The sequence below is a fragment of the Lemur catta genome, chromosome 9 (assembly GCF_020740605.2).
Source record: "Lemur catta isolate mLemCat1 chromosome 9, mLemCat1.pri, whole genome shotgun sequence".
NCBI classification, from domain to species: Eukaryota; Metazoa; Chordata; class Mammalia; order Primates; family Lemuridae; genus Lemur; species Lemur catta.
This window is the reverse complement of record NC_059136.1, coordinates 64,014,736-64,036,533: the sequence shown is the minus strand read 5'-3', so window position 1 is coordinate 64,036,533 and position 21,798 is coordinate 64,014,736. Positions and strand designations below refer to the sequence as shown.

General features: G+C 35.2%; 1 protein-coding gene across 2 annotated transcripts in view; it reads right to left on the bottom strand.

Annotated features, from left to right (window-relative positions):
• Positions 1-21,798, bottom strand: part of TRIQK (triple QxxK/R motif containing) — a 96,560-nt gene that overhangs the window by 31,870 nt on the left and 42,892 nt on the right. For both annotated transcript variants that reach the window (XM_045560679.1, XM_045560678.1), the window contains exon 3: positions 15,699-15,780. In XM_045560679.1, coding sequence (XP_045416635.1) covers positions 15,699-15,759 — 61 coding nt within the window. In that variant the 5' untranslated portion in view covers positions 15,760-15,780. The remainder of the gene's footprint in view (positions 1-15,698; positions 15,781-21,798) is intronic.

The following is a 21,798-nucleotide window of genomic DNA, read 5'->3' as shown; positions in this document are numbered from 1 at the left end:
GAAAAGGTGTTCAACATCCCTAATTATCAGGCAAATGCCAATCAAACCACAATGAGATATCCTCACACCTGTTAGGATGGCTATTTCTGAAAAAACAAAAGACAACAAATGTTGGTGAGGATGTGAAAAAGAGGGAATCCTTGTATACAGTTGGTAGGAATGTAAATAGGTGAGGCCACTATGGAAAACAGTATGGAGGTTCCTCAAAAAATTAAAACTAGAACTGCTATATGCAAAACCCCAGTAACACCTATTCTGGTTATATAACCAAAACAAATGAAATTAAGATTTCAAAGGGATATATGTACTTCCAAGTTCACTGCAGCACTATTCACAATAGCCAAGATTTGTGAGCAACTTAAATATCCATCAGTGGATAAATGGATAAAGAAAATGTGGATATCCCTACAATGAAATATTACTAAACCTTAAAAACAAAAAAGAAATCCTTCTATTTGCAAAAATTTGATAAATGTGGAGGACATTATAATAACTGAAATAAAGCAGACACAGAAGGACAAACAGTGGGTGATAGTACTTATATGAGGAATCTAAAATAGACAAGTTCACAGAAGCAGAGAGTGGAATGGTGGTTCTCAGGGGCTGGGAGAAGGGGGAAACCAGGAAGTAAAAATCAAAGGGTACAATATTTTCATTAGGTAAGATCAATATATCCCAGAGATCTGCATACTGCATAGTACCTATAGTTAAAAATAATGTATTATATATTTTATATTTTGCTAAGAGTATAGTATAATGTAGTTATGTTAGTGTTCTTATCTCATGCACACACACACGGAGAAATAAATAAAGAGGTTGGGAGGAAACTTTTGGAGGTGACTGATATGTCGATGATACAGACTGTGGTGAAAATTTCACAAGTGTATACTTATCTCCAAACTCATCAAGCTGTATATATAAAATATGTACAGTTTTTTGTATGTCAATCATACAATACAGTGTTTAAAAAATAAAATATCTCTCAATCTTGAAGAAAAACATTTCAAATACAAATATATAGAGATGTATATGAAAAGTCAAGAAATGCTAAATAATGATGTCAATAATGTAATGAAGTAAATTGATCTATTAAATGACTATATTAGAAAATAAAGTCTGAAAACTAGGAAAACATTAACCCCAAGTAATTACCAAACAAAAGAGAAAAGCCAAAGAATTACAATATAGGATACCATAAAGATAAGAACAAAATTACGGAATAGGAAAGAATAGAATTTACAGTAAGAGAAGCTAATTCTTTAAAACACCTAATAAATTAGATAAGGCTCAGTTAATATTGATCAAGTAAAATGAGAGATGGTAAAATTAAGTAATATTATCAATAAAAGAAAAATTACAGTAGTCATTTCAAAAATATTATGAGAATTTTGGCCGAACACAGTGGCTCACACCTGTAATCCTAGCTCTCTAGGAGGCCAAGGTGGGAGGATCACTTGAGCTCAGGAGTTCAAGACCAGCCTGAGTAAGAGCAAGACCCTACAAAAAATAGAAAAATTAACTGGGTGTGGTGGCACGTGCCTATAGTCTCAGCTACTCAGGAGTATGCCCAAGTGTTTGTGAATACATTTGAAATTTTTTCATTCAACTTTACCATATTCATATCATATTCAACTGAATATGCTACTCAAATTGGCTCAAGAAAATATGGATCTATTAACTGAGGGAAGAAGGAAAATATAGTATGTAAAAATCTCACACACGCAAAAAAGAAAGACAAAACAATTGAATGGGTAGCAGTAAATTCACAAAAGAGGGAGACCAAAAGATCAATAAATATATTACATGATTAACTTCAGTAGGCAAAGAAACTAAAACTAAAACAAGAATGAGTAAAATTTCACATGCATGAGTTTAGCAAAAACTTAAAATCTAAGAATAACAAAAAAGTATGGAGAAATAGAAACCTTTATCACTGATAGCAGGACTGTAAAATAGTACAGTTGAGCAATTTAGCAACATCTAGCAAAGCTGAAAATGCACATATCCTGTTACACAATATAATTTTTGGTATTTGTGCTAAAGAAGAGAAAAAAAATGAAACTAAGGTATTTTTTTTTTTTTTTTTTGAGGCAGAGCCTCACTCTGTTGCCCAGGCTAGAGTGCCGTGGCATCAGCCTAGCTCACAGCAACCTTAAACTCCTGGGCTTAAGCGATCCTCCTGCCTCAGCCTCCTGAGTAGCTGGGACTACAGACATGCGCCACCACGCCCAGCTAATTTTTTCTATATATATATATATATATATATGTTTTTTTTAGCTGTCCATATAATTTCTTTGCTATTTTTAGTAGAGACTAGGTCTCGCTCTTGCTCAGGCTGGTCTCGAACTCCTGAGCTCAAACAATCTGCCCGCCTCGGCCTCCCAGAGTGCTAGGATTACAGGTGTGAGCCACCGCGCCCAGCCGAAATTAAGATAATATTTTAAAGAAACAGTGGCCAAGAATTTTCTTAGATTATATTAAGGAAATGAATCCATAATAGGAAGGCTAGCAAATCCCAAGGAGGATAAATGAAGTCAAATCTATACCTAGCCTCACTATAGTGAAACTGCAGAAATCCAAAGATACAGAAAACCTTAAAAGAGGCAGAAAACAAAATATTGATTACCTTCAAGAAGCGACATTTAGATTGATTTACCAGCAGCAAAAATAATAGCTAAAATGTAGTGGAGTCATTATGTGTTGAAAGAACACAGGATGAAAACAAAACCTGCCAAATGAGAATCCTATAACCAGAGAAAGCATATTTCAATAATAAAGGTAAAGTAAATTCAAAGATGTAAAAGAAAAAAAGAAAACTAAGAATTTGCCAAAAGTGAGCCTGAATTCTAGGAAATTCTAAAAAATTCTCATCAGGCACACTCAAAAAAAATTCAGACAGAAAGTCGTCAGTGTAAAAGGGAATTAGGAGAAGAAGAGAAAGTGGTAAATATATGTACAATTGTAAATGAATTTTGACTGAATATAATAGTATCTTAGGGGGGTAAAAAATAGAATTAAGAAATATAAGAATCCTACTCTACCTTTTGTATTCCTAAATGTAAAGCAGAGGTATCTGAGATGCTCATGACAGCCACAGTGTTATTATACTGTCAACTCCATGAACTCAGATCTTAAGACTTTACCATTGCATCTGTCAATACCTAATATAATCTTGGGCCCCAAAGAAGCAGTATAGTTGGCATAGATGCGGAGAGACAGGAATACTCATACACTGCTGGTGGGACTGAAAACTAGTGCAACCTCTGTGGAAAGCAATATGGAGATACCTTAAACAGATGCAAGTAGACCTACCATTTGATCCAAATCTCATTATTGGGCATCTACCTAAAAGAACAAAAGACATTCTAAACAAAGATACCTGCACCCGAATGTTTATAGCAGCACAATTCACAATTGTGAAGATGTGGAAACAACCCAAGTGCCCATCAATACATGAGTGGATTAATAAAATGTGGTATATGTATACCATGGAGTACTACTCAGCTATAAGAAACAATGGTGATATAGCACCTCCTATATTTTCCTGGAAAGAGTTGGAACCCATTCTACTAAGGGAAGTATCCCAAGAATGGAAAAATAAGCACCACATGTACTCACCATCAAATTGGCTTCACTGATCATCACCTAAGAGCACATTTAGGAATAACATTGATCAGGTGTTGGGCAGATGTTGGGTGGTGAGGGGATGGGTGTATACATACATAATGAGTGTGATGTGCATTGTCTAGGGGATGGACACGTTTGAAGCTCTGACTCGGGCAGGTGGGGGGGCAAGGGTAATATACGTAACCTAAACTTTTGTACTCCCACAATATGCTGAAATAAGAATAAAAAAATAAAAATAAATAAAAAATAAAGCAGTATAGTGAAATGAATCCAGTCCTGGCTCTACCTCTTACCAATTGTAGAACCTTGGAAAAGTTCTTTAACCCATCTATGTTAAGGTTTCCTGATCTGTCATAATGAAAATACTAATAGTTCCTATACCATAGGACTACGGCGAGGATTAAATAATACGTGCCTGGCACAAGATGCTTAATAATTGTCACCTACTTCTATTGTATAAAAATAGAGATTTAGAAATTCAGAGGGGGCTGAAAGATGTCGGAGTGGTGGTGACCTCCTGGATTCGTGCTCCCGGAGAGGAAGGCATGGATCTCAGCCCGCCACAATGCTAGAGGATCGCTCCCCCACCAGAACAGTGGTGTGAATCCACGGAGAATCAGCATGGGACACAGAGAGCAAGAAAAGACTGAGGTGAACGAGAAATCAGATCATGAAAATCTGGAGAGTGTGGGATGGACAATAGAGAGGGGAGTGTGGGATGGCTGTACCCGCCTCACCAGCGAGTGAGGGGGGTTCAGCCCCACAGGAAAGCGGCCTGTTTCCCCACTGACCTCCACACCCACTCAATTAGGGATCTGCCTGAAGCTGGTGCGGAATCACCGCGGGAGACGTGGGGCTCTGTGGAGAGGAGACAATAGCAGGAGGCATTTTGGACCCCGGAGCTCTGTGGGCAGACTGCAACTGGCGGGAGAGGGTTCGTGCTGGGCTGCAGTGAAAGACACCTGGGGGACACTGAACTGTCTCCTTTACGTGGGTGGCTGGCCTCCCTCAATCCCCGGCTCCTCTGGCCCCTGCCGGACCCTGAACATTCGCCCCTAGTGCCAGCGACCAGAGGGCTGGCACCCACCATTGTCGGGGTCCCCAGCCTAGCTGCTGCAGAGCGATTGGGAACCGGGCAGCTACATCCCCTAGTCCGTGGTCCCCCACTAGGAGTTCCGCCTTTGTGTGAACACTGAGGGCTTCCCTGGTCGCGAGGAAGCGGAGTGTGGACCTTGCAGACACTGGGGTGGGCAGACCATCGCCCCCTGGGAGCTGCAGCAGCCCGGGCGCTGGGTGAACGCGGGCACCCCCCTCCCCCTAGCCGCTGTCTTTCACGCAGAGAGAGGAAGAAACCACCTCGGGAGAGGAAGAGGCAAGGAAAAAGTTGCTTTCTGCCTGCAATCAAATCAGCCCAGTGACGGGACTCTCAAACCGGTTTTGGGCCAAATTAATTCTCTGGGGCTGGACCCAACAGGAACAGCCCCCCAGCTGAGGTAGCAAAATCCTGAACAACACGCAAAGGGCTCCCCCTAGTGACAGAGGAGGCAGCTTACCGGGGCTACTGCACAGCCCAAGATCAGCGCGCACGGCGTGCCTCTGTCCAGCCTAAAGCTAGCTGAAAGAAAGGACCTAAGGATTGATCCAGATGGGAAGGCCTCAGCGAAAGAACTCTGGGAGTATAAAGAATCAAGCTGAAACCTTGCCTTCGAAGAGGATTACTAGTTCTCCACCAATTGACACAAACCAAACTCAAAATAGCAATATGTCACAGGAAGAATTTCAAACATGGATCATAAACAAGCTGAATATTATGCAAGAAAAAATGGATAACCAACACAAAGATACCACAAAAAAGATCCAGGACTTGGAAGAAAAATTCACTAAAGAAATAGAAATATTGAAGAAAAATCAAACTGAACTCCTAGAAATGAAGAATTTATTCAGGGAGCTACAAAACACAGTGGAAAGTCTCAAGAGCAGGGTAGATCAAACAGAAGAAAGAATCTCAGAGATCGAAGATAACACTTTCCAATTAAATAAGTCAGTCACAGAGATGGAGCAAAGAAATAAGAGAAAAGACCAGAGTCTACAAGAAATGTAGGATTACGTGAAGAAGCCTAACGTGAGAGTTATCGGCATTCCTGAGGGTGAAGAAGACAATAAGCAAGGATTGGATAAGCTATTTGAAGACATAATTGAGGAAAATTTCCCAGCCCTTGCCAAAACTCTAGATATACAGGTTCAAGAAGCTCAAAGAACCCCTGGAAGATTCATACCAAATAGGAAGACACCACGTCATGCAGTTATCAGACTGACCAAAATATCCACTAAAGAGGCCATTCTACAAGCTGTCAGGAGGAAGAAACACATTACATACAAAGGAAAATCCATCCGAATTACGCCAGATTTCTCAACTGAAACCTTACAAGCAAGAAGAGACTGGGACCCCATTCTCACTCTTCTGAAACAAAATAATGCCCAGCCTAGAATCTTATGCCCAGCTAAGCTCAGCTTTATATATGAAGGTGAAATTAAGACATTTTCAGATAAACAAAAACTCAGAGAATTCACCAAGACAAGACCAGCTCTCCAAGAAGTACTCAAAACAGGGTACACACGGACTAGCAAAAGAAAGACCCACGAATATAAAACTACTCAAGTTTTGTGATAACCCAGTTATCACAATGGCTCAAGTGAGAAAACAGAATAATGAAATTCAAGCCAACATGAGGAACAGAAATCAGTCTCACTTATCAATTCTCTCATTAAATGTGAATGGATTGAATTCCCCACTCAAGAGACATAGACTGGCCCAATGGTTAAAAAAATACAAGCCAAGTATCTGCTGTCTTCAGGAAACTCATCTAACCTGCAAGGATGCATTTAGACTGAAAATAAAAGGGTGGAAATTGATATTTCAAGCAAATGGAAGCCAAAAGAAAGCTGGCGTGGCAGTTTTAATCTCCAATAACTTAGTTTTTAAATCAATAAAAGTAATGAAAGACAAAGATGGTTACTATATACTGGTGAAGGGTACAATTCAACAAGAAGACAGTTAACTGTACTTAATATATATGCACCCAACTTAGGTGCACCCAGATTCATAAAGCAAACCCTACTTGATTTGAACAAAATGATAGATAACAGCACTTTGATACTCGGAGACTTTAACACGCCGCTGACAGTACAGGACAGATCCTCCAAACAAAAAATAAACAAAGAAACAAAGGACTTAAATGGAATGCTAGAACAAATGGGCCTGACTGACATCTACAGGACATTCTACCCAAAATCCACTGAATATACTTTCTTCTCATCAGCCCATGGGACATTCTCTAAGATTGACCATATCCTAGGACATAAAGCATGTCTTAAAAAATTTAAAAAAATAGAAATTATACCATGCATCTTCTCAGATCACAGCGGAATAAAAGTAATAATGAACCCTAACAGAAATTCTCATTCGTACTCAAAGTCATGGAAGCTAAATAACCTTCTCCTGAACGATTATTTTATAAATGAAGAAATCAAGATGGAAATCAAAAGATTCTTTGAATTAAACGACAATAGAGACACAACTTATCAAAATCTGTGGGACACAGCTAAAGTAGTCCTGAGAGGAAAATTTATTTCCATAAATGCCTATATCAAAAAGACAGAAAACTTACAGATAGACAATCTAATGAATAGAGTCAAAGAGCTGGAGAAGGAAGAACAGACCAACCCCAAACCAAGCAGAAGGAGAGAAATTATTAAGATCAAATCAGAACTGAATGAAAAGGAAAACAAACAAACCATAAGGGAGATTAATAAATCAAAAAGTTAGTTCTTTGAAAACATAAACAAGATTCACACACCTCTGGCTAGGCTAACCAAGAGCAGAAAAGAAAAAACTCTAATAACCTCCATCAGGAACATGAAAGGAGAAATCATGACTGATGCCACAGAGATACATGACATCATCTATGAATTTTACAAAAATCTTTATGCACACAAATTGGAAAATGAGGAGGAAATGGACAAAGTTTTAGAAACACACAGCCTTCCCAGGCTCAACCAGGAAGAAACAGAATTCCTGAATAGACCAATATCTAGATGTGAAATCGAAACAGCCATAAAAAACCTTCCCAAAAAGAAAAGCCCTGGACCAGATGGGTTCACACCTGAATTTTACCATACCTACAAAGAAGAACTGGTGCCCATCCTACATAAACTATTCTCCAATATCGAGAAGGATAGAATTCTCCCCAACACATTTTACCAAGCCAACAAAATTTTAATACCAAAACCAAGAAAGGATGCAACAAAAAAAGAAAACTACAGACCAATATCCCTTATGAATATAGATGCAAAAATTCTCAATAAAATCCTAGCAAATTGAATCCAAGTGCTTATCAAAAAAATAATCCATCACGACCAAGTGGGCTTCATCCCAGAGATGCAGGGATGGTTTAACATACACAAATCTATAAATGTAATTCACCACATAAATAGAAGCAAAAATAAAGATCATATGATGCTCTCAATAGATGCAGAAAAAGAATTTGACAAAATTCAACACCCTTTTATGATAAGAACACTTAACAAAATAGGCATAGACGGGGCCTATCTAAAAATGATACAAGCCATATATGACAAACCCACAGCCACCATCATACTGAATGGGGAAAAACTGAAAGCATTCCCACTTTGAACTGGAACCAGACAAGACTGCCCACTGCCCCCTTACTTTTCAACATAGTATTGGAAGTCCTTGCGAGAGCTATCAGGCAAGAGAGCAGAATCAAGGGAGTCCAAATAGGGAAAGAAGAGATCAAACTCTCACTCTTTGCTGATGATATGATGTTATATCTAGAAAACCCTAAGGATTCAACCAAGAGACTGCTGAAATTGATCAATGAATTCAGTAAAGTCTCGGGATACAAAATCAATACACACAAATCAGAGGCATTCATATATGCCAATAACAGTCAAACAGAGAACCAAATTAAGGACTCAATACCCTTCAAAATAGCAACAAAGAAAATAAAATACCTAGGAATATATTTAACTAAGGAGGTAAAGGACCTCTATAGGGAGAACTACGAAACACTGAGGAAGGAAATTGCAGAACATGTAAATAGGTGGAAAACCATACCATGCTTATGGATCAGAAGAATCAATATTGTTAAAATGACTATACTGCCCAAAGTTATCTACAGATTCAATGCAATCCCTATTAAATTACCAACATCATTTTTCACAGATATAGAAAGAATAAGTTTACGCTTTGTGTGGAACCAGAGAAGACCCCGTTTAGCAAAAGCAATTTTAAGCAACAAAAACAAAATGGGAGGTATTAATTTGCCAGACTTCAAACTATACTACAAAGCTGTGATTATTAAAACTGCTTGGTATTGGCACAAGTGCAGGGACACAGACCAGTGGAACAGAACAGAAAATCCAAATATAAAACCATCCTCATATAGCCATCTAATCTTTGACAAAGCAGACAAAAACATACTCTGGGGAAAAGATTCCTTATTTAATAAATGGTGCTGGGAAAACTGGATAGCCACATGTAGAAGACTAAAACAGGACCCACAGCTTTCACCTCTCACAAAAATCAAATCACGGTGGATAAAAGTCTTAAATCTTAGGTGGGAAACTATTAGAATTCTAGAATAAAATGTAGGAAAGACTCTTACAGACATTGGCCTAGGCAAAGAATTTATGAAGAAGACCCCTAAGGCAATCACAGCAACAACAAAAATAAATAAATGTGACCTGATCAAATTCAAAAGCTTCTGCACAGCCAGAGAAACAGTCACAAGAGTAAACTGACAACCTACAGAATGGGAAAAAATTTTTGCATACTAAACATCACATAAAGGACTGATAATAAGAATATATTTAGAACTCTGGAAAATCAATAAGAGAAAATCAAACAACCCTATCAAAAAGTGGGCAAAGGACATGAATAGAAATTTTTCAAAAGAAGATATAAAAATGGCTAACAAACATATGAAAAATGTTCAACATCTCTAATCATCAGAGAAATGCAAATCAAAACCACAATGAAATACCACTTAACTCCAGCGAGAATGGCCTTTATCAAAAAGTCCCAAAACAATACATGTTGGCATGGATGCGGAGAGACAAGAACACTCATACACTGCTGGTGGGACTGTAAACTAGTGCAACCCCTATGGAAAACAATATGGAGATACCTTACACAGATTCAAGTAGACCTACCATTCGATCCAGCAATCCATAATAAGCTGAAATAAAAAAAAAATAGAGATTTACAAAAAAATTAGTTGTATTTTTGAATGATTTACCTGGCACATGTAAATATTAGGCTTGACGTGCTTAATAATATCTATTTATAAAATATTTCAATTATGTTAAAAGTATTTTTTAATTCTTTTTGCTCCCCATTTTGAAAAAAATTATGTCTAGGATAAAATATGCAATATTAGTTAATCTCATACTATTTTTAAAATATTATTTCTGGAGAAAGGTGATGTCCAAACTAATTGATTTTCCTTTGTAGTCAGTAATATTTCAGAATCATCAGTTTTCCTTAGTTCACTGCCTTGAAGATGAAAAAGTATTTTATCTCTGTTTGCTACACATTTCAAGACTGTGCTACAATAATACAACAGTGTCAGTTTAATATGAAAATTCTGTATCACAAGGTGTTTCCAGTCACAGCATAAGCCCATTTGATTCTCACCTGGGCAAAGAATATTTATAAAGAAAGACTTTTGTGAAAGCTATTAATCACTGTCATTTATTGATAGCACACAGTTGAAAAGGTAAAACTTTTAGTGGAAGATAAATATTACAAGAAATGTTAAAATCATCATTCAAAGATGGCTTTGTTTTTGCCAAATATAGCTACTGACTGACCATACAAAATTTATATAAATGAGATTTAGTAGCAGGGGGACATTGTACACATATAATGCTACTATCCTTTTTGAAAGTTTGTTAGAAAACTAAATTAGCTTACTAATAACTTTAATATTAAAAAACACCATGATATTCAGTTAATTGGCTATTTATGGGTTTGTGTTTTTTTATTTATTTTATTTTATTTTTTTTATTTCAGCGCATCATGGGGGTACATAAGTTCAGGTTATATACAATGCCCATGTCCTGCCCATCCCCCTGAGTCAGAGCCTCAAGCGTGTCCATTGTCCAGACAGTGCGCCTGGCACTCACCATGTAGTCATACCTCCATCCCCTTCCCCCACCCCCCACCTTCCCAGTCAGCACCCTCAAGCATGACCATTCCTCAGACGGTGCGCAACACACTCATCATGTTGGCATACACCCATCCCCTCCCCCCCACCCCCATCTCAGTCTGATATCTAATTGGTACCCTTCCCCGATGTGCATTTAGGTGATGATCAGGGAAACCAATTTTCTGGTGAGTACATGTGATGCTTGTTTTTCCATTCTTTGGATACATCACTTAATATAATGGGTTCCAACTGTCTCCAGGAGAACCAAAGAGATGTCGTATCACCGTTATTTCTTATAGCTGAGTAATACTCCATGGTATACCTATACCACAGTTTACTAATCCATTCATGGATTGATGGGCATTTGGGTTGTTTCCACATCTTTGCGATTGTGAATTGTGCTGCTATAAACATTTGGGTACAGGTGTCTTTGTTATAGAATGACTCTTGTTCTTCTGGGTAGATGCCCAATAATGGGATTGCTGGATTGAATGGTAGGTCTACCTGAATCTGTTTAAGGTATCTCCATAATGCTTTCCACAGGGGTTGCACTAGTTTGCAGTCCCACCAGCAGTGTATGAGTGTTCCTGTCTCTCCACATCCATGCCAACATGTGTTGTTTTGGGACTTTTTGATAAAGGCCATTCTCACTGGAGTTAAGTGATATCTCATTGTGGTTCTGATTTGCATTTCCCTGATAATTAGGGACGTTGAGCATTTTTTCATATGTTTGTTGGCCATTCTTATATCTTCTTTTGAAAAATTTGGGGGTTCGTGTTTTTTTAACCACCAATATAGTAGTATCTCCACAAAATAATTCTCCACAAAATAATTCTCCACAAAATAATTCAAGGATATACATTTTCTGTCATATCCGGGAAACATCTGTATAAGACTCCACTTAAGTCAGAGTGTTAGCAATAAAAGATCTATTATCATCAGTCTGCGTTCAGGCTAGTGATACTTTTTAACTTTAACACAGAAAATCCTTCTTTGAAAAACAAAATCCTTAAATTAGATAATGTCTTATTTAAATATCTTTTCTATTTCATTTATTTCTCAACCTTTACAAAAAAACCTTATATATAACGTTCTATATCACATGCATGAGAATCTTAAGAAGGCAGTGCATTATGCTTAAAAAGAGTAAACAAAAGTATACCCTCACAAGTTTACACTTCATACATTTTGTTTGATTATAGTTACTATATTTGCAAAGTGCACACAGGATAACTCATATCCATGCAGCAATCTAGTTTATAAATGGCTCTAACACTTATGGAAATCACAAGAACCCTGTGAGACAGGTACATCTTGTGCCTGCTTATATTTTCAAGAGAAAGTCAAACAGAAAATAGAAATTTGAACATATGCACATCACAGCACTCTTAGAACTCATAGAACAATTTAAGATAAAAAGAGAGCTCAGGCTTCACAATTAATTATTTTTTCTGCCTTATTCTTCTTTGACTCTAATAAATATGAAAAGAACTAAATAAATGGAAAGATATAGAACAGAAGATTTATAGAACAGAAGATTTTGGATGTTTAATATCTATTCTCCAAAATTGACTATTAGATAAAATTAAATAAAAACTTTAACAGGTTTTTTTTGTAGAAACAAATTTAACTATGGTAAGAGAAATCAGAACAGTGGTTGCAAATGGGGGTTGGGCAGGAACTGACTAGAAGCAGATATGAGAAACTATCTAGGAAGATGGAAATATTCTATATTTTTGTTGGCATATATTGTTACATGGGTATACATGCACTTGTCAAATTTCTAAGAATTGTCTATTTAAGAGTTGGATGTGGAATGCTCCACAATATGACTATTCTTTATTTATCTGGTTAGCACCTCCCATTTGATCAGAGACTTCAATATATTAGTAGTAAGTCAGTCCTTCTGTTTAGACAAATACATAAGTAACCTAACTTAAATAACATAAACCCACACCACTCATAATTCATTCTATAATCATGGAAGGATATACAAAAGAAATAAATATCATAAACCCTGCTTTGAAAAAATGAATCCAGTTATAAATATTATTTTTTAATTTGTATTTATCTGACTATGAGTTAGATCTTTTCATAAAGTTTTTATTTCATTTTTTATTTTAGTAGTTGTTTTGTTTTTATTTATTTGGCTATTTATATTTCCTCTTTTTGAATTGTTTCCTCTTACTACTTGTCCATTTTGCTGTTGGGTTTCTAGACTATTTTATTTATTTATAATAGGACTTAATTTTTCTGCATATAAATTCTTAGTTGGTTTCAATAAGGGCACCAAGAAGACACATGGGGAAAAAATAGTCTCTTCAATAAATAGTGTTGGAAAAACTGGATATCCACAAACAAAAAAATCAAACTGGACCTCCTTTATCCATGGGGGATAAAGTTCTAAGACCCTCCGTTTGGATGCCTGAAATCATGGATAGTACCGAACCCTAGGTATAATTTGTTCTTTTATCTGATAACCAAGATAGCTATTAAGTGGCTAATGGTCAGGTAGTATATATGGCCTGGGTGGGACAGAGTGGTACTGTGCTAGATTTCATTGTGCTACTCAGGACAGCACAAAATTTAAAACCTATGAATTGCTTTTTTTCTGGAATTGCCCATTTAATATCTTCAGATCACAGTTAACCACAGGTAACTGAAACCACCAAAAGCCAAATTGTGGAAAAGAGAGGAGTATTGTATCTGATAAGGGTTAAGACACAAAATATATAAGAAAGTCACATAAATCAATAGCAAGAAAACAGCCTGCCTGAAAAAAAAAGGGTAAAGGACCTGAATAGACATTTCTCCAAAGCTGACATAAAAATAATCAACAATTATATGAAAAGGTGGTCAACATTGCTAATTATCAAGGAAATACAAATCAAAATGCAATGAGATACCATCTCAAACCTTTAGGATGGCTATTATCAAAAAGGCAGATAATAAATGTTGCTTACGGTGTGGAGGAGAGGAAACTCTCGTATACTGTTGGTAGGAATGAAAAGATGTGCATACATTATGGAAAACACTACGGAGGTTCCTCAAAAAATCACAGATAGAACTACTATATGACCAGCGATCTCTCTCTTCTGGGTATATACTCAAAGGAAATGAAATTAGCACTTTGTAGCAGTATCTCCACTTCCATGTTCAATGCAGCATTACTCACTATAGCCAAGATACTGGAACAACCTAAGTGTCCATTAATGGACCACGGAATCAAGAAATTGTGTGAATATTTTTCAGCCTTAAAAAAGAAGGAGATCCTGCCATTTCAGAGAACATGGATGAACCCTGAGGACATTATGCTAAGTGAAATAAGCCAGCCACAGAAAGAAAAATACTGCACGGTTTCTCTTATATTTGAATCTTAAAAAGCCAGTCAAATACATAGAAAAAGAAAGTAGAATGATAGTAACCAAAGGTGGAGAGGAGGAGGGAATGGGTAGATACAGGTCAAAGGGGACAAAGATAAATAAATCTATAGATCTAATGTACAACATGAGGACTATAGTTAATATTCCATTGAACAGTGGATGTTTACTGAGAGATTTTATGTGCCCTTACCACATACACAAAAAGGTGCTATGTGAGATGATGGATAGTTCAATTTGTTTGACTGCTGTTATCATTTCATTATGAGTATGTATATATTTATATATATATATCTCAAAACATCATCATTCCCTACACCTTAAATATATAGAATAAAAAGTCTTAATTGGCTATATGCATTCCAAATATTTTTTCACATTGTTTGAATGACTATTGTTTTGCAAAAATGTCTTTTTCTTCGTAGAATATACTCTTTGTGTCATATTTATAAACTAGATATACTCTTTTAATATCAATTGTTTCTAATTATTTTCTGACTTCTATTGTAACTTCTTTATCCATCAGTTATTTAGAAGTTATTTTTTATTAATTTATTATTTTTCATTTCCAAAGGAATGGTAGGGATGAGAGGGAGGACACAAAAGGAGAGGGTGGGGATAAGGAAGGAGAAGTTACCTTTTTGCTTCTAATTTCTGATTTACTACATTTTGATCAAAAATGTGGTTGTAGAATATTGATTTTGTATAATTTGAGGGAATTTCTTGGTGACCTAGTATATAGGTAATTTTTACATATACTCCATGTATGATTAAAAAGAAAACCCTGCACCTAGAGGATAAGCTAAAACAGATAAGCTTCCTATTATGTTTCTGCACTGATGAGTGTACTTTCCTCTAGCCCACCATTTTACTAAGGTAGTATTTCTTTAAGGGTCCAAGTACAATTGGGAGTCTCAATTTCATTTCCAAAGCCTTGTCTCCAGTCTCCCATAAACCTTCACTTATGACCCCTGGAGAGGTCTCTTACTATTTTCTGAGCTTAGTTTTCATTTAAAAGGACATTTGTTATATTTTATTCAGCATACTTACTTTAAAAGAGAATTTTAAGGTTATCAAATTATTGCCATCAAGAGTCAACAGAATTAAAAGTTTTTACATGGATAAAAAGAAATGATTTAATAGATGATAATATCCCAAAATACTGACTGTATAAAAGTACCTAGCCTTAAGAGTAATAATGAAGATTATTTTTGCTTTTAAAAATTAATAAAATTATAAAAGCATTGAAAAGTCACAAGTACATGCAGTATATCTCTTCATTGGTAAGCAGGGCTACATTTACTTTTGCTCCTATAAAACTCTATAAAGTGCTTCTTTACTCATATAGTTCTGTGTATCCTACGTATCAGAGAAAATTTGTTTTCTTAATATCATGCATAATTGCTTTCTCCTTTATCTTCAATTCATAGGAATATATCGAAGAGAATTCATTGCTTACCAATTTGCTTTCTATACTGATCAACAGGAAGTTTGACAGTGGCAGCATCTTTTCTACCCATCTTTGATCTCCAAAATGCCTGCTGAAAAGTGAGAAAACAAATATGATGAAATCCTTAATAAAAAAAGGACTATCTATAAACTTCAGGAATAATTTATTCCATAAAATTCATTTTTAAAGCAATGGGTAAAAATGTCTTTGACTTATTCTCATTAGATATCCATAAAGAAGACAAAATTTTTTCAACTAAATTATCAAGGATACAATTGCTGGTAATTAAATTTTCCAATCATTTGTTCTTGGTAACATTCATTTTATCAAGTACCATCAATGCTCAATTAAACCACACTATTAGAGAACATTATCTGTAAATTTGAAAATCAGGTACTATTCAGCTGGAGTGGGGCTGTAAGCATGCTATTGGCAGCACGTTTCTTTCCAATTACCTACTATGTTATACAAAAAGTTAAGCTAAAGTTTGAACCTCAAGTATTTTGCATTTTGTTTTAAAAAGCATGACATATGTAACCAATGTCAATGGATTTCAGAAGAAGATCATGTCTGCAAACAAAGATAATTTGACTTCCTTCTTTCCAGTTTGGATGCCTTTTGTTTCTTTCTCTTGCCAGATTCTCTGGCTAGAACTCCCAGTACTATATTGAATGGAAGTGGTAAAAGTGGACATCCTCGTTCCATATCTTAGTGGAAAAGCATTTTCGCTGTTGATATTAGCTGTAGATTTGTCATATATGGCCTTTATTGTGTTGAGCTATGTTCCTTCTATACCAAATTTGTTCAGAGCTTTTATCATGAAAGGTTATTGAATTTTGTCAAATGCTTTTTCTGTGTCTATTGAAGTGATCATACTGTTTTTTGTCCTTCATTCTGTTAATGTGATGTATCATGCTTATTGATTTGCATATGTTGCACTGTCCGTGTATCCCTGGCTGAATTCCTCTTGATCGTCATGAATGATCATTATAATGTGCTATTGAATTCAATTTGCTATTATTTTGTTGGGGACTTTTAACATCTATGTTCATTAGGCATATTGACAGGTAGTTTTCTTCTTGTGTCCTTGTCTGGTTTTGATATCAAGGTAATGCTGGCCTAGTAGAATTGGTCTTAGTTCTTTAAATATATGGTAGAATTCAGCAGTGAATCCATCAGGTCCTGGGCTTTCCTTTGATGAAAGACTTTTTATTACTGCTTTGATCTCATTACTCATTATTGGTCTGTCCAGGTTTTTTATTTCTTCATAGTTCAATCTTGGTAGGTTGTATATGCCCAAGAATTTATCCATTTCTTCTAGGTTTTCTAATTTATGGGTGTATAATTGTTCATAATAGTCTCTAAAGATTTTTTGTATTTCTGTGGTTTCAGCTGTAATGTTTCCTATTTGTCTCTGGTTCTATCTATTTGGGTTTTCTCTCTTTTTTCTTAGTCAACCTAAAGGTTTGTTAATTGTGTTTATCTTACCAAAAAATAAACTTTTTGTTTCATTGATTTTTTTGTATTTTTGTCTCAATTTATTTCTGCTCTGCAAATCCTATTACTTTGATTGAATGAATTCAAATTATATGGCAGAGACTACAACCTGCTCACCAAATCTATATTCTCCTTTTTTCCTGGTGAGTTAGACTCTATTTCCTAATGTTAATTCAAATATATAATTTATTGTCAATGGAATATGAATGAAAGTGATGTGCATCATTTCAAACATGAGCATAAATAACTCCCATGCATAATTTTATGTTCTCTTTCCCCCCTCCCAATTGGCTAGAATGGAAATGATTCCCAGAAGAACCTTGAAGGTACATTTGTAGGAACCTCAGTCAGCTTAGGGTGGAAAAGGCTACTCTAACTTATTTACCATCCTAGTACTCTGAGAAAGGAATGAAATTCTATTGTGGTTGAGCTGTTTTAAATTGGTGGGGTCTATTTATTAAAGATATTTGTGCCTGAAAATTATTCCTCGCTGCTTCTAGTAAGGTACTACAAGATGAAGATGAAGTCAGGCAAGAATTGGTCAGTTCACAAACAAAAATATAGAAAATAGGGAGTGCAGTGATTTGGGGATGAAAGAGGTTGGAAAAGCCGTCTTCTTCTAAAAACCAAATAGCAGGAAATAAAAGCGAAAAAGCCTTGAAGAACAAAGGCCCATTATGACTTCTCAGCTAGAGACAGTGAGAGAGAGAAAGAGAGAGAAATAAAAACCAGATGAAGGGTGCTACAGTGTCACCTAAGCCTACTACTTCAGGTTACTCCAATGTAGACATTATTGGGTAGAAATAGAAAGGAAAGGAGTTCTGAAGCATAGAAAGAAAGCAGACGTGAGAATTATGTCTACAAAAGAAATTGCGATGTTAACCACATGCACACGCAACTTAGTAGAAATGGTAAGAAGGTTACTAAAATTTGAAGGAACTATATTTACAAAGAAACCAGAAATTTTGTCTAAAAAAGTCTTTCAAGGAAAACCAACTCTTGGGCATCTACATTTAAACCAGTAGATTGCAGCTCTCAAGGAAGGCAAACTCTGTAGAGTTTGTAACATCCAATTCATATGTGACCAGGAAGAGAGAACCATCCACAGGGGAGAGCCATGGAGAACAATGCACAAAAAGACCACACTTAGGTTCTAAGCAAGAAACTTCTACGGTAGTACAGTGGACATTCTCAGTGGACTCAGGAGTAGTAGCTTTCATCATTGTGATGGACCAATGACTCTTGTGGGTGTTTCCTATTCTTCCCTTTACAAATGGGAATGATTATTGAAGATATGAAGCAGATATCTTCTGCTTCATCATTATTTCTTAGGGGTTTGGTGAGGCTGAGAGAGAATAGGTAAATTATATAGCTGTAAACTTCAAGGGACGACATCCCAGCTTGAGAGAGAGGATTGTACATTTGCTTGAGATTCTTGGCTTGGAGCTGGATGCTATAAATGGAAAACTTCAGGTTCTCTCTACTGGGGAGGCAGGAAAAATTACATGTATGGCTATTTCTGGACCAGAAGGGTTGATTATAACAAAAATTTCTGGCTGTTTACTAAAATACGTGTTCTCCTTTTTTTCCTGGGCATACTTGACTATACTTCCCATCCTCCTTTGATACTAGTTGTGGGCACATCACTGATTTTTAACCAACAGAATGTGAGTAAGTTAATGCTTGCTACTTCTAGAACTGACCTATAAGAACTTTCCACATGTACTCATTCATCTGGCTGAAATGGAGATGACCTCCAGGGTAACTTTGGAAATAATGTGATGAAGATATCAGGCCCTATGACAGCCTGGATCCTGAATGACTGCACAGAGGAGAGCTATCCAACCAACTTGTTTTTCTCTTTCATACTGCTGTGAGAACAAAAAATAAACTTGTAGCATTTGTGGTACTATGCATTTTTTTGCATCTATTTGTTACAGTAGTTTGTTATCACTGCAACTAAAACAAATATGTATAAATGCAATTATCAGACTGATTTTTCTAATGAGCCTTATTAAGGTTCTCAAATATCAAATGCATTTGAAATCTGTCCAGCTTAAATTGTATTGATTATCTCTATATGTCCTCACACAGATAGCTAACAATGATCCCACTCAATACAATAAAAGGCATCCCCAACTTAATTTTTACTTGTGTGTAATAAAATTACAAGTTCAGCTCAAAACCTATTTTTCTAATCATAATATTCTTCAAAGTTATAGTATTATGGCAATACATAGCAATGTACAACTTAAGACAGAAAGTCAAATAAATTAAGTATTTCTCTCTAATACACCACATAGTCATTACTACAGGGATAGTAATAAGTAGGATAACACATATTTAAAATTTTAGAAATAAAACTAAGGCATCACCTAATTCTATAGTCTTACTGTAATTCAAAACATTAAAAATAATTCTGTCAAGACAAGTACCATAAAAAGTCAATGATACATTATAATATATTTGTATAGAAATTCCATTCATATAGTGTTTTGCATTTATTAATTGTAAAGAGGAGTCAAGTTATTTTAATGTCACTTGTATGCAGCTAGGAAAGATATGACTTCATATTAGGAGAGAAGTTAGTTTAAATGGATAAACACATAAGATATTCCCTCTTCAATTTAGTTTTGTTCTTTGCCTTTATGGAATATACTTAAAGATGTAAAAAAGCAAATCCTAAGGCTATCTGCCAAAATGGTTACTATACTTCCCCCAATTCCTTCTTGGTCATTTAAACCAAAATCCCAACAGAGGTAACACTTTAGAGGCCAATATTTTATTCATTCACTATCTCTAGTAAATAAAAAAGTAAGGGATCCATGAAAAATATCTTTGTACCAAAGTAAAATGAATTTTAATTATTTGTAGATGTAGTTTACATACCAAAATTATACCAAGAAAAGCTAAACAATCTAAATTTTTATAAGGGCCTAACTCTATGAATAAACACATTTTATATGTATTAATATAATAATATCTGAATATAAAAACCTTAAAAGAATGTCAGCCACAGAAATATATTAAAGAGAAAATGGTTTTAAATTTTTTTTCTTAATTATTTTAGTGGTTTAGTAATAGTTAATCAAAATTTCAAATATTTAAACTTTATTCTTATCTTTGAAATTATTATATTCTATTCTTTAGGCAAAGTAACATTTTACCAAATGATGAAACAAAAAAATGCCTATAGGACGCACACTTGCACAAATTACTTACATTTTATTAATATTAGCTGCAACAAACACAAAAAGGTGAAAGATGTTTTACCTTACTGAACAACACATTGAACCTATTTCAAATAATCTAAAGAGATACACATTCATCTGTATAGTGCAAATTGTCAAGGCCTCAGACATCTAGAACCTTTAAAATGTTCTGACTTTTCTTTGTTCTTCAAAGCCTTGCACTAATCATCATTCATTTCTATTGCTTTGATGGTTAGATAGCAAACTCCCAAGAAATCCAGGGAGACATTAGCACATACAGCCGCAATTTCTAATAAGACAGCTATTTGCATACAAGATCAGCCACAATTTAAAATGTGTTGTGATAGATGCGGGAAGGGAATAACAGATTTATATTAGCATGTACAATACCAAGATTGTTTTCACAATTTAATTCCTTGGAGATTATGTCTCATCACCTTCTTTTATAAAGAACACTGCATTCCCTGAGGAACTAACTTGCTCTGAGACCCAGCTAAACTAAAATATGGATTAATAAGATAATATTTATTATTTATGAATTTTGCTGCAGGAATGATTTCCGATTAAATCATCAGAGAAGTTTTCAACATTCTGGAAACTTGATAACACATATTTAAGGAAGAAAAAATGCTAATTTTATTTAATACCTAAATTGCATATTAAAATAATTCATAGTTAATTTTTTATCTAATTAAAACTTTACACTCTTTAGGACTTTTAAGATTAAAGATAGGATTTTTTAATATGCATTCTTAACCTGAATTTTGCACAGTAATTTTGCAACCTGTATTTTTTTAAGCATAATATGTGACCTTTAAAAACAAACAAAGGTAGTATTATATTCTATTACATTCTGACCAAGTTATTTTATTGCTCATTTATACCTTTTTTATGAAATCCAGAAAGAACACGTAAAGAAATAAGAAACTTGAAGCCTTCACATATGTCTCTGCTTCCAGAAAAAGCATTAAATCCAGACTGTGACATTTAAATACATATCAAAACACAGGTTATTAAAAAATTCAACCCATGACCACAAAAAAAATTTATTTCAGTTTGAAGGCTAAAAGAAAGAGCTTTACCTAAGAAAAGTCTTAATTAAGCATGAAGTTATAATTAGGCAGAAAAGAGATTTATGTATGGCTGGATCAAAATTGAGAAACAATCATGAAAATACTATCTCATGCTAGATGCTGGGGATATAATAGTAAACACAGAAGATATTTGTTCCTGATCTTATGGCATATTCACTGTTTCCACAGTACTAAAGATTCAAAGTTGTTCATGAAATTAACATACTTAAATCATCCAGACGATGACACGTTTCCTAGATAAAGCCAAATCCTTAGTATAAAGAACCATTAATAATCTGAGTTTATCAAATTCAGCTTTTAGTTCCA